This window comes from Puma concolor, chromosome A1 (assembly GCF_028749965.1).
Source record: "Puma concolor isolate L17-30 chromosome A1, mPumCon1.1.hap2, whole genome shotgun sequence".
Lineage (NCBI taxonomy): Eukaryota > Metazoa > Chordata > Mammalia > Carnivora > Felidae > Puma > Puma concolor.
This window is the reverse complement of record NC_141667.1, coordinates 27,654,004-27,667,027: the sequence shown is the minus strand read 5'-3', so window position 1 is coordinate 27,667,027 and position 13,024 is coordinate 27,654,004. Positions and strand designations below refer to the sequence as shown.

General features: G+C 44.5%; 1 protein-coding gene across 1 annotated transcript in view; it reads left to right on the top strand.

The window, feature by feature from the left end:
* The first annotated feature begins 4,689 nt into the window (after positions 1–4,689).
* Positions 4,690–13,024, top strand: part of ADAMTS12 (ADAM metallopeptidase with thrombospondin type 1 motif 12) — a 326,954-nt gene continuing 318,619 nt past the window's right edge. Inside the window, exons 1-2 of the mRNA XM_025924368.2 lie at positions 4,690–5,296; positions 12,489–12,850. Of these exons, the coding sequence (XP_025780153.1) occupies positions 5,170–5,296; positions 12,489–12,850 (489 nt within the window). The 5' untranslated portion in view covers positions 4,690–5,169. The remainder of the gene's footprint in view (positions 5,297–12,488; positions 12,851–13,024) is intronic.

Below are 13,024 nucleotides of genomic sequence, written 5' to 3'. Positions count from 1 at the left end.
ACAGAAATCAGTTGCATTCTTATACACTAACAATGAAGCAACAGAAAGACAAATAAAGAAACGGATCCCATTCACAATTGCACCAAGAAGCATAAAATACCTAGGAATAAATCTAACCAAAGATGTAAAGGATCTGTATGCTGAAAACTATAGAAAGCTTATGAAGGTAATTGAAGAAGATTTAAAGAAATGGAAAGACATTCCCTGCTCATGGATTGGAAGAATAAATATTGTCAAAATGTCAATACTACCCAAAACTATCTACACATTCAATGCAATCCCAATCAAAATTGCACCAGCATTCTTCTCGAAACTAGAACAAGCAATCCTAAAATTCATATGGAACCACAAAAGGCCCCGAATAGCCAAAGTAATTTTGAAGAAGAACACCAAAGCAGGAGGCATCACAATCCCAGACTTTAGCCTCTACTACAAAGCTGTCATCATCAAGACTGCATGGTATTGGCACAAAAACAGACACATAGACCAATGGAATAGAATAGAAACCCCAGAACTAGACCCACAAACGTATGGCCAACTCATCTTTGACAAAGCAGGAAAGAACATCCAATGGAAAAAAGACAGTCTCTTTAACAAATGGTGCTGGGAGAACTGGACAGCAACATGCAGAAGGTTGAAACTAGACCACTTTCTCACACCATTCACAAAAATAAACTCAAAATGGATAAAGGACCTGAATGTGAGACAGGAAACCATCAAAACCTTAGAGGAGAAAGCAGGAAAAGACCTCTCTGACCTCAGCCGTAGCAATCTCTTACTCGACACATCCCCAAAGGCAAGGGAATTAAAAGCAAAAGTGAATTACTGGGACCTTATGAAGATAGAAAGGCTTCTGCACAGCAAAGGAAACAACCAACAAAACTAAAAGGCAACCAACGGAATGGGAAAAGATATTTGCAAATGACCTATCGGACAAAGGGCTAGTATCCAAAATCTATAAAGAGCTCCCCAAACTCCACACCCGAAAAGCAAATAACCCAGTGAAGAAATGGGCAGAAAACATGAATAGACACTTCTCTAAAGAAGACATCCGGATGGCCAACAGGCACATGAAAAGATGTTCAGCGTCGCTCCTTATCAGGGAAATACAAATCAAAACCACACTCAGGTATCACCTCACGCCAGTCAGAGTGGCCAAAATGAACAAATCAGGAGACTATAGATGCTGGAGAGGATGTGGAGAAACGGGAACCCTCTTGCACTGTTGGTGGGAATGCAAATTGGTGCAGCCGCTCTGGAAAGCAGTGTGGAGGTTCCTCAGAAAATTAGAAATAGACCTACCCTATGACCCAGCAATAGCACTGTTAGGAATTTATCCAAGGGACACAGGAGTACTGATGCATAGGGGCACTTGTACCCCAATGTTCATAGCAGCACTCTCAACAATAGCCAAATTATGGAAAGAGCCTAAATGTCCATCAACTGATGAATGGATAAAGAAATTGTGGTTTATATACACTATGGAATACTACGTGGCAATGAGAAAAAATGAAATATGGCCTTTTGTAGCAACGTGGATGGAACTGGAGAGTGTGATGCTAAGTGAAATAAGCCATACAGAGAAAGACAGATACCATATGGTTTCACTCTTATGTGGATCCTGAGAAACTTAACAGGAACCCATGGGGGAGGGGAAGGAAAAAAAAAAAAAAAGAGGTTAGAGTGGGAGAGAGCCAAAGCATAAGAGACTGTTGAGAACTGAGAACAAACTGAGGGTTGATGGGGGGTGGGAGGGAGGAGAGGGTGGGTGATGGGTATTGAGGAGGGCACCTTTTGGGATGAGCACTGGGTGTTGTATGGAAACCAATTTGACAATAAATTTCATATATAAAAAAAAAATAAAATAAATAAATAAATAAAAACTTTAAAAAAGTAAAGAAAGTAGTATATGTGACAACAACATTGAAATGTATGACTTTTGAAGACAATGTTTTGTTTCCACTTTCAAGTAGAGGTAAGATCCGACTACTTTTGAAAACCTCAGAGGAAGATTCTTCTCTCCATCCTTTGGGTTGACTTAGGAACAGCAGCTTGCCAACTATAAAGCGTGATACACTGATTTATACTACGAGGTAGTGGTTGTGGTACTCAGGCAGGATTAACGGATGGAAAAGTCTATTTTTATGACATGCCCATTTGTGATTCTTGGGGCAAAGTCTGGGTTGTTTTGGTTTTGGTTTTGATTTTGGTCGAAGTCAGTTTCTTTTGCCTTTCTAGTGTTAATGACAGCTCTAAAAAATGCAGGGACTAACAGTCCCTGAATGTCAGCTATCCCTTGTGCTACTATAGGCTTAGTTGGAAAGTATGAACTTCCAAAGCCTTCTTTGCTCATGAAACAGAGGGAGCTTTTTGTGAAGCATCTCATATCTTTTGTCACAATTTGCATTTTTGTACAGAAAATACTTCGCCATAAAGAACTAAACCACTACCTGAGATGCTATGGTGATGTCTGTAGATTGTCTGTATATCAGTGTTCTTAGTCCTTCCACTCTTTGTGAATGAGAGCATCACAAGGGGTCTTTAGTAAGACAGATTTGTATTTGATTCTGTTGGGTGGCTTGACTGAATCTTTTCTTTTTTTCTGAACCTCACTACTTTATCCTGGTTTTTCTCTTTGTACTGATGTGATCCTACGCAAGTTGTATAGCCTTTCAGTGTTTTCTCAACTATAAATGAAGGATAGTAATAGTACCTGCCTAATAGGTTTTTGTAAAGATTAAATAAAGTAATACAGATACACACTGTTTAGCAGAGTGCTTGATGTATAGTCAGTGTGTAGTCTATTTTATTGTTTCTGTTCATCGCTGTTATTCAGCACTTGGATTTTCATGTTTTTAAAGTCTTTTTTTCAATGGTAGTATATTTGCATCAGCTGGCTCGGGGATATTTTGGAGACTGCAGTGATTCACAGGTCTGGTGTTTATAGTGGGCATATCAGGAAATGTAGTTGGCTTTTTTTTTATTGCTACCACCCTTTGTCACCAAGAACATTTGTTACCTTTTTCCAATGAGTAGAGGAAAAGGTGAGTGGGATTAACTTTTCCCTCTACCCAGAGGAAACACCAGGCTTTGGGGGTATTTTGTAAATTCTGGAAAAAGGAGGAGGAACTTAGAATAGTGCTGAGCCATGTTGAACACGTGCTGAATTTAGAGACACGAATCGATAGTTGCACCACTGGTGCAGTTAGGTAAGTCTCAACAGCACCTGGAAATAAAAAGCAGGGAAAGTCGGCGGTTAGGGTAAAACAAGGTTAGAGTTTGATGAGGAAGAGGTGTTGAAGGCACTGGTGAGAGATGATTTAAGGAGATGACTCATAGGCTGTGGATAGGCAGAAAAGGAGGTAACGGCAGAGAGATGTTTAAAGATTATGGGACAACCAAAGATGGAGAGGTCAGGAGATACGCAGTCCTTACTAGGCTGAAGACCCAAGGTACTGGGTACAAAGGTTTGGAAGGGCTGACGGAATACGAAGTTTTGGTGGTGGGCCCAAATTGTAATTACAAGGGTCCTTATAAATGGAAAAGGGAAGGAAAAGAGATAGTGTCAGGATGATGCCCTATAAGAGATTCAAAGGCCAGTGCTGACTTTGAAAATGGGGGAAGAGGGCAAGGAGCCGGGAGATGTGGTCTTAGAAGATAAAAAAGGCAAGAAAATGACTCTTCTCTGCCTCCAGAAAGGAAGGCAGCTGTGCTTGATTTTAAGCCAGTACACCTTGATTTTAAGCCAGTAAGACCTATCTCAGACTTCTGACCTCCAACTGTATGATATTAAATTTGTGCTGTTTTAAGTCACCAAGTTTATGGGAATTTGTAACGTGAATAATAAGAAACTAATTCAATATCGTGGTGCATATGTATCCAGTCTGAAGGATCCATGCCCACCACAAACCTGTGAGGACCACCTTGCACTTAGATCACCGCTTTGACGTTCCTGCCCAGGCCTGCGAGAGGTTGAATGAGTCGGTTTCCCCAGCCTCTCAAGGAACACATATGGTTGGCTGGAAGCCATGGAGAACCAGTATGGAGCCGAATTCCTCCTGAATGGAGTAAGGAGGCCTGTTTCAGCCCAGAGGTGTGAAATCTTGGCTGGATTATTCCAGTAAATTCTCAGGATGCCTGGCAAGCTCCCTGGTTTGCAGCATTGTCTCAGTAATGTAAAGCTTGAGCCTCTGAATGGATGTCCCCTCCGTGGGCAGCCTGTGCTGCAGGTAAACTGGAGCGCTACCTTCACATGGTCTCCAGCTTGCTTATTTCCTCCACTCTCCTTACGGGTGAGTGGAGGTGGGCTAGGAAAGGTGGGGTTATAAAAGTAGAAGAGCACCAGAGACCTGCGGACCCAGCGTGGCTCATAATTATCTGGTCTCGTCACGTCTTTGTGGCGAAGAAGGGACTTGTCAAGCGTCGAACTAGAAGCTTAGCTCAGGCCATTTCCCTCTGCGTGACTTGGCAAAGAGAGAAATTGCCCATTACTTTTAAAAATGGAAGTCTTAGCTTGCCTTGGAAGGGAATCCCAGAGACGTCTGGCTGAGCGAGGGGTCTTGGTAGAGCCAGGTCAGGAAAAGCTGGGAAACGGAGCCGAGAAGGACAGCCAAGGGGGGCAGCACTGAGCTGGGGAGGGTGAGGGAGTGGGGTCCCCCGTGCCCCAGCTCGGCGCCCAGCACTCTCGGCCTGTATTTCAGCCAGGGAGGGCCGGCCTGGGGGGCCTCTCACTCGCCGTCCCGCCCAGGGCGGCTCTCCCGGGTCTCCCCCTATTTGGCCCGCGCGGCAGGGCTCTGGGCGGGGCCGGAGGAGCGCGGGGGTGGGAGGCCCGAGGAAGATGCGCGGAGTTGGCTGCGAGGCCGAGCGCGGAAGGCGGAGGGGTGGGGATCTTGGGTGGGCTGCCCCCTCCGCCCTGACCCGTTCCACGCCCCGCGGAAAGCGGGCGCTGCCAGTCGAATCGCTCCCCTTTCAGGAGGGAAGGGGGATCAAGGTAACTAGCCCCTTTCTGCTTAAAAAAGCCAAAGGAGATCGTGGGTAGCTTCGCAGCCGCTCCGTCCCACTCCTGGACCATGCACCCCTGCATCTTCCTGCTCGGCCACGGGCGAGGACTTGATTTCTTGAGCTGAGAGCTAAACCTCGTCGACTTTTCTTCTCCCCAACAACTGAATCATGCCATGTGCCCAGAGGAGCTGGCTTGCAAACCTCTCCGTTGTAGCTCACCTCCTTAACTTTGGGGCCCTTTGCTATGGGACACAAGCTCAGCCAGGCCCGGTGCACTTCCCGGACAGGAAGCAAGGTTAGTGGCTTTTCTTTATCTCCTTTGAAAACCGTGGTGGTGAGACGCGTGGAAAGTTGGTTGCTTCCCCATCCCCTCCCCCACTGGCTGAACTCTGCAAAGCCGTTTGGCTGAGTCGTAAGGAAATCTAGGCTGGGAGCTCAGTGACATAGGGTGTCTCGGAATTCATTGTTGAAGGTGGTGATTCCTTAATTCTTACTGAAAGGCGAGTATCCCGGATCTCTTTCACACCAACGCTGAGGCAGGAAAGACCCAAGTGATAGCTGGTAACGCCCCCCTTTTGTCTTCTCTTTCAATGCTGCAGTGTTTCAATCCTCTATTTTTCAAATTCTGAACACGGAAAATGATTTTTTTTTTTTTTTTTGAGTTCCAATCACCACTGGCAGTCATTGCAGTATTTTCAGTTAGTTTCAACTCTGGACAGGGGAAGGGAAATGTGATTCCGGCCCCCTGCTGAGTGAGTTTGGCTGTGTTTTGGTTTCCTGGAAAGATTAAGGCCTGTGTTTTAAAAATAATTGTTCTTTTGGGGGAGAATTTACCACCTTAGGGGCTCACCTTTCTCTGTCCTGCCTTCTTGATCACAGCTGGCTGCATCTCCTGAATGTCATGAAACTCATAATGCTATAGAAAACACTGGAAGAGGGTGTGATGACAGTTTGGTGTTATTTAAGCCTAACACCTTGAGCAGAGCGACACTGTTTCCTCTGCTTTTTTATTGGACTTGGAAGGGTCAGAGACACTTTCCCATTTGGTAGGGAGTTCCTTGGGCCGTCTAGGAGAAACAGAGCTCCATCAAGGCCTGAGTGGCTGGAGAAAGTTCCCTGCACCAAGACTGCTAAGGCACCCTGTATGTGTCAGTCCATCAACCACTGACAACAGCCTTCTGGGGTTCAGGGACTGTTGTTACTGCCTCTGTTTTAAAGATGAGGAAATTTGGTGAGTTTATTGGCCCAGCTCACGGTGGAGTGAGGTTTTGAACCCAGGTAGCCTGGCTTCAGTGGCTGGCCTCTCAGCAATAATAGGGACAACACACACATACACAGACACACACAGACACATACACACTCTCACACACACACACACACACACACACACACACACACACACACACACACAGCACTGCTTTAACATCCATTAAGTCCTGTGTTTGCTGACTGTGCTCCAGTCTTGAGAAGCTTCCCTAGCATTCTGACCCCCTTAATCCCCAAGACCACTTGGGTGGCAGACATCACGAGCTTGTCTTTGTTGAGGATTTCCACACAGGATTCTGCCTACGTTGCAAAGTTCTAATACTGCTGAGAGCTCATCTGCTGTGACTTCAAGAGCCATCAGAAACAAGTCCCTTTGCTTTCCTTGGAAGCTGGAGCCCAAACACCACCGGGGTTAGATGTCAATCAGCCAGCACTTGCTTGTGTAAACGGTCCAGATACAATCTCCCACCCCCAAGTTTAAAATAGCAGCGTTTGTTTTTCTTTGAAAAACAGCCCCTTTGTGAAAAGTCTCTCTTCTGGCAGCACAAACAAAGCCTGTGAGCACTTCCCAGGGCATTTGGAGATGATTTGGTTCAAAGACACACATTCTCCTGGGTTGGTTTGCAGCTCCCCTTGCTCCAGATCTACTTTGTAAGCGAATTCAGCTTAGTATAGAGCAGACACTACCGGGCTTTGCTCTCTCCTGTCTGGAAGGTGAGAGGTGGTTGTTTTCCTTGGTTACCATTGGGATTAGGTGCTGAGGGTATTTGATATTGAAAAATAGCTGTGAAGTGCCCTGAGTTTATTAGCAATGCGCAGATATTTAGGTTTTAAAAGCAATTTGTTTTTAAAAGACTTTTCTCCAGAATATTTGTTTTTAATCAACTCACCAGTGGATTTACAAGTAATCTGCATTTGGTACAACAGAAATTTCTGAGCAGGCTTTATTTAAAACTGAGTGGAGAGAGGGAGAAAAACTGAGGTGGGGGGGGTGTACAGAAGGAGAGAGGTAGAGGGAAGGGATGAGAAAATTCTAAGGTTTCTTGGTAATAGGATGACCTGGTTTTTGCCCCAAATGACCAGCCTGCCATTTCACAATGAGCCAAACTCCCAGTTTCCATTTCTACTCTGACAACATTTTTGAATCGCACCCAAGTTCAGAACCTTTAAACTGGCAAATCACTTCATATATCATGTCTCCCATCCTTCTTTTTACAGATGAAGAGGGGGAGGGGCTAGGAGATGAGTCTGTCAGCACCTATTAAATGCCACGTCACCAGAGGGGTGAAAGGAATTACACAACATCCCACAGTTGGAAACGTTCTAGTCCCATATAATCATTAACGTTCTTTCTAGTTCTAAGGGTTGGGCAGAGGCAGGATTTTAGCCCTGGGAGGGAGCATGGAGGCAAATCCAGTCTTTCTTGGGACCAAAAATGGCAGATTTGACAAACTCTGCCCAGTATTCTTTCCACATCGCTCACTTGTGATATAGATACACGTGCAGTGCCTTCCACAAGATGTCTTGGTTCCCAACTAAGTATCAGAACAATGGGAAATACTGCTCTTGTACACAGCATACTGCCTCTCTTCTACAGCCAGTGACAGCCCCTTGGGGTCCTTATCCCCTTATCTCACAAGCTGTGAGATCATGACCTGAGCCAAAGTCGCACGCTTAACTGACACTTCAGCGCCACCCAGGCGCCCCTCATATATTCTCTTAATGAAAGAAGAGACTTCACAGTTTTAATATTTTATTTGTGTTAATTATCATAAGCAATTATGGTCTGGAGGTTAGTTGTCGTAGGGTTCGTGAGAAAATCCAACCTTGTGTGTTGTACTTTACAACTTTGAGGGGATCAACACTGTTCTCCACATTTTGACACATATAGTTTTCTATGATAAAAGTATATTTGAAAGGTTACAACAACCCGTGGAAGAGAATTATGAAAATGAACTATTACAGAATTTCATTGCACTTTTTATTAAGAGTCTTAGAAATTTATTGTTCTCTAAGATGAAAATAATCAAAGTAAAGGGTAAGTATAGATTTAACCTAAGCTATAAAATCTGGCAGGTAAATATTCTCTCACCTCTTTCCTTTCTTTCTAAGCAGAGGGTGAAAGATCGCTTGGTGTTGTGTATTTTCAAAAGCACTTGTGCCAACAGGCTCACTCAGATTTCTCATGAAGTATCATCCATGTTTGTGACCAAGGGTTTCAAGTCTAATTTTCAATAAGGCAAATCCAAGTATTTAGGGCTTATAATGTATTTCCATAAACCTGCAGATGGTAATGTGATTACAGTGAGTCTCAGTCCCCGCCCCTCCCCCCAGCCCTGTTGATGCCCCACCTTGACATCTGGTCTCAGTGGTAGATGCTTGAGAAGCAGCAAAGGCAGAGGTTAGAAGGGTGGGCTCTGGGGTCAGATTGCCCCAGAATGAATCCTCACCCCTCTTCATTGTCTTTTTTTTTTTTTTTTAAACGTTTATTTATTTTTGAGACAGAGAGAGACAGAGCATGAACGGGGGAGGGTCAGAGAGAGGGAGACACAGAATCTGAAGCAGGCTCCAGGCTCTGAGCTGTCAGCACAGAGCCCAACGCAGGACTCAAACTCACGGACCGCGAAATCATGACCTGAGCCGAAGTCGGCCGCTTAACCGACTGAGCCACCCAGGCGCCCCTCTCTTCATTGTCTTTTTACAGTGGAGGGAATGAAGGCTAGATGAGGGATGCTTAATAATACCTGTCCCAGAGAACTGTAAAGATTAGACAAGACCAAGTTGATATACTCTAAATGCTGTGCTTAACCATAGAAATGGTAAAAATGAGGAGCTCTTATTATTTCCTGACATCTTATTTCTCCATTCCTGTCATATCTCCTCTGAGCCGGGCTTTCTATTGGCCAAGGTCATAGCTATCTCATCTTCCAAACTGAGTACCTACCGAGAGGAAGCCAAGGTGAGCATGGGATTCTCCCGTCTCTGCTTGGAGGTTACATCTATTTATGGCCATGGTGATCCTTGGTGGCCAAGTTTCTATCTTTAATACTAATAGTAGCTATGGAGTGCTATTTGTCGAGCACTCTTCTAAATCCATTACATATATTAATCCACTGGATCCTCAAAACCATTCTAGAAAGTAGGTAGATACTGTTATTACGCCCTTGTGTAGGTGAGGCAAGTGCAGTTGGGCCACCACATAAGTCACACCCCTTATGTACGTGGCCTCTTATTTCTGCCCACACTTATGGGCTGCCATGGCTTCGCTGCTTGGTTTGCAGTCAAATGAAGAGGCAAAACTAGTCTTATCTCTTAATACTGTACCTGATAAATAGGCAGTTATTATCTCCATTTATTGCTGTGCAAATTGAGGCGTCTTAAAGAAGTCAAGCCGTTCTTTTCTTGTCAGATCATCATCCCTGGGGAAGGGGGGGGCAGGGGGCGGTGGTAGTATCACTTCTACTAGGTCATACTTTCTGCCAAGTGCACTGCTTATGTATGCGAAGGGAAGTGGCTAAGAACGTGGCTTTGAAATAAGAACCGTGAGATTTCAATATGGATAATATTGCATATTGACTCTGTGCCCTCTCGTAGGCTCAGTTTCTTCATCTATGAAAAGGGAATTCACTGAATCTGTGAATCACAGGTTGTGTGGGTACTGAATGAGAAGAGACCTGTGGTACTTGGATCATAGCAGGTGGTCATGAAATGGTTACTGTGGTTATTATCATTACATTATTATATAGCCAGCTTATGTTGGCTTTCCTAAAAATCCATTAGATCAAAAGCAACTAGGTCAAAGGCTCTAAATTTGTTTGCTTCTTTATTCTTCGAACAATAGTTGCTAGAGCTTAGGCAAGCTTTTTCTTTCATTTTATGCTTTCAAAAATCATGGTGAGTTCTTTGAGATGTATGTTCAGAGACAGGTCTTATAAGGGACACGGAACTTCTCCTGAGAAGAGTCAGCATCTGGGCAGTGACCAGTCCAATGGGACTGCTGGTCCCGTTGCAAGATGATGGCTATACTCCATTAAATAAGACTTTTTCTGCCCTTAACTTCCGTCCACTGCTCATCCTGGGGTAGCCAGAGGTGTTGCCATGAGTAGTAGAAGAGAAGAGTAACTGAGAATAATACTGTGGAAGTCAACCACATCCACCCTTGCCCCACCTAACCTGGCCTTTCCTCTCCTAAGGTCTGAACTTGGAAGGGCAGTGAAACTCTGATATTAAAGATGTCCAGATATTCCTTGGGGAGTAGGCAGTACAGAGGACTGAGTCAATTTGACTCCTAGGTCATGGCACACTAGCGTCATCATTTTGTGCAAAACCCCTTTCTGGTTTTATTTTTTTATGCATTTTTGTCCCCACTCCCATTCCTCCTCATGGAAAACCATTTTAATGGGTTCCATATGTATTTTTTTGCATATGTTCTGGCAGACTTTGTATTATTGTTTTTGTGTGCATGTATTTTCCATTGATGTAGATGGCTCTGCATTCACTTGTATTGTATCTTATTTTTCAGTGAACATTGTTTTTAAAGATTTTTCCATGTTGCTATGTGATCTATTGCTCCTAAGTGCTGCAATTAGAAGCAATGGGTCTGGATTTTTTTACACCTAAACATTGAGACTATTTATTAGTACCCAAGAGTGAAAACTCTGTGCTCTGCCCATATTTCATCCAAGGCAGAAGTGAACAATTTCACAAAGTGTGTTTGAAGGCAGTTGTCTGGCAGGGGGAGGGTGGGGTGGAGTGGGGTGGGGTGGGGGGAGGCTGTTTTATAAATGTATTCCATGAAGCCCAGTTCTTATAATGAACCAGACACAAACATACTCCCTGATACAGCAACACGTTACAAGCCAGGCTGCCACGTGCAAGGTTCTAGGCTCCAGAGGCTTTGGGAATAAAGTGCGGTGAACAAAAGGCCTTGTAAAATGAGACTATTCTGGGAGCTACAGGAAGTAAGGCCTTGGGTGAGGGTCCAAAGGAGGGAGAAAGAACTTCAACCAGGGACTTTAAGTGAAAGAAGAGGGGGAACTGGAGTTGAGACTTAAAACATACATGGGAATGCACAGAGTATTGGTAGAAAGTGCAAAAGACACTGTAGCTGGGGCGGTAATACGAACAAAGCAACGCAAGCTAGAAAGTGCAAGAAATCCATCTAGGAGGTGGCAAGTGGAATTTGTTTCTCTCTCTCTTCCTCCCTTGCTCCTTTTCTTTTCTTTTCTTTTCTTTTCTTTTCTTTTCTTTTCTTTTCTTTTCTTTTCTTTTCTTTTCTTTCTTTTCTTTTCTTTTCTCTTCTCTTCTCTTCTCTTCTCTTCTCTTCTCTTCTCTTCTCTTCTCTTCTCTTCTCTTCTCTTCTCTTTTCTTTTCTTTTCTTTTCTTTTTTTCCCTCTAAAGCAGAAGATTAGTTATTTTACCAAGTGGCTACTGGTTTGCTGGAAGTAGCCTGTAATCCCGAGTGATGATTAGCCCCTGCTAGAGAGACTCCTTGTTATTCTCAAACATCAGAATGAAGAGGAGGGGGCGGGGACTTTAAACACAAACGAGTCAAAAGGCGTGTGTCCCTGTGTGTGGCAGAGACGAGTGTTCCTGTCTAGCATTTTTTAAAGTGGCAGGGTTCATCTTACCCTTTTATTTTGTGTGTTTTGTAAAAATAAAAATAAACATCCAAGTTTCTTTAAGCAGCCTTTGCTACGTTGCAGAACACTTAGGCTGCAACGGGTGTGAAGTTTGTCAGAGTGTGTATGGTGGGTTAGCTGTTTTTTCATTTTCCCTCTAACCTGAGTTAATGGGAAGTTCCTGAGGCGTTTAAGCTCTTTGTAATAAACAGCCAAGCTCTGTGATTTGTACTAATGAACTCAAGCCTCGAAATATGAAATATTCCTTATACTGACCTTGCCCCTTTCCTAACAGTACTCATGCATTAATTCTCATTTTAATCTGTCTCCCGCAAAGCATCTGCCGTCCAGAGCTGTGCCTTTGTGTTGGTGCAGACTGCCACGTGTTGTCAAGGAGGGGCCCCGAGTCAATTTGAGTTGTTCAGGGAATTTACTGTTGACAGTACATGCGTGGTAGACACAATCTGTAAACTTCAAGTCAGCAGTGGTATTTTGCAATCTGCGAGCTGAGGTCTAAGTTCCAAATAGCAGAGCATTCACCTTGCCACAGACTCATCAGGGAATTCCGTCAGTTTTATTTTTCGTGTCCTTTTCTTTCAGCGCATTTTGTCAAGGCCCTGCCAGAATATCACGTGGTGGCTCCTGTCCGCGTAGATGCCAGTGGGCATTTTCTATCACATGGCCTGCGCCATCCCATCACCAGCGACAGGAGGAAGAGAGATTTGGATGGCCCAGAGGATCGGGTGTACTATAGAATTTCCCACGAGGAGAAGGACCTGTTCTTCAACTTGTCAGTCAATCAGGGATTTCTTTCCAAAAGCTATATCGTGGAGAGGAGATACGGAAATCTTTCCCGTGTTAAGATGGTGGCTTCCTCGGCACCCCCCTGCCATCTCAGGGGCACAGTTCTGCAACAGGGCACCAGAATCGGGGTTGCAGCACTCAGTGCCTGCCAGGGACTGGTGAGTGCCCGGGTCTATCACCTACCTCCCTTCTCTGTCCCCAGGCCCCTATAGTCTCGTCCTGCATGTCCAGCACCAGTGGGTTCACAGACACATTCAGCACATGCACATTGAACACTTGTGATGAGCGTGGTCCAGGCTGCCAAATGGGCTGGGGAGAAATGCAGAAAATCA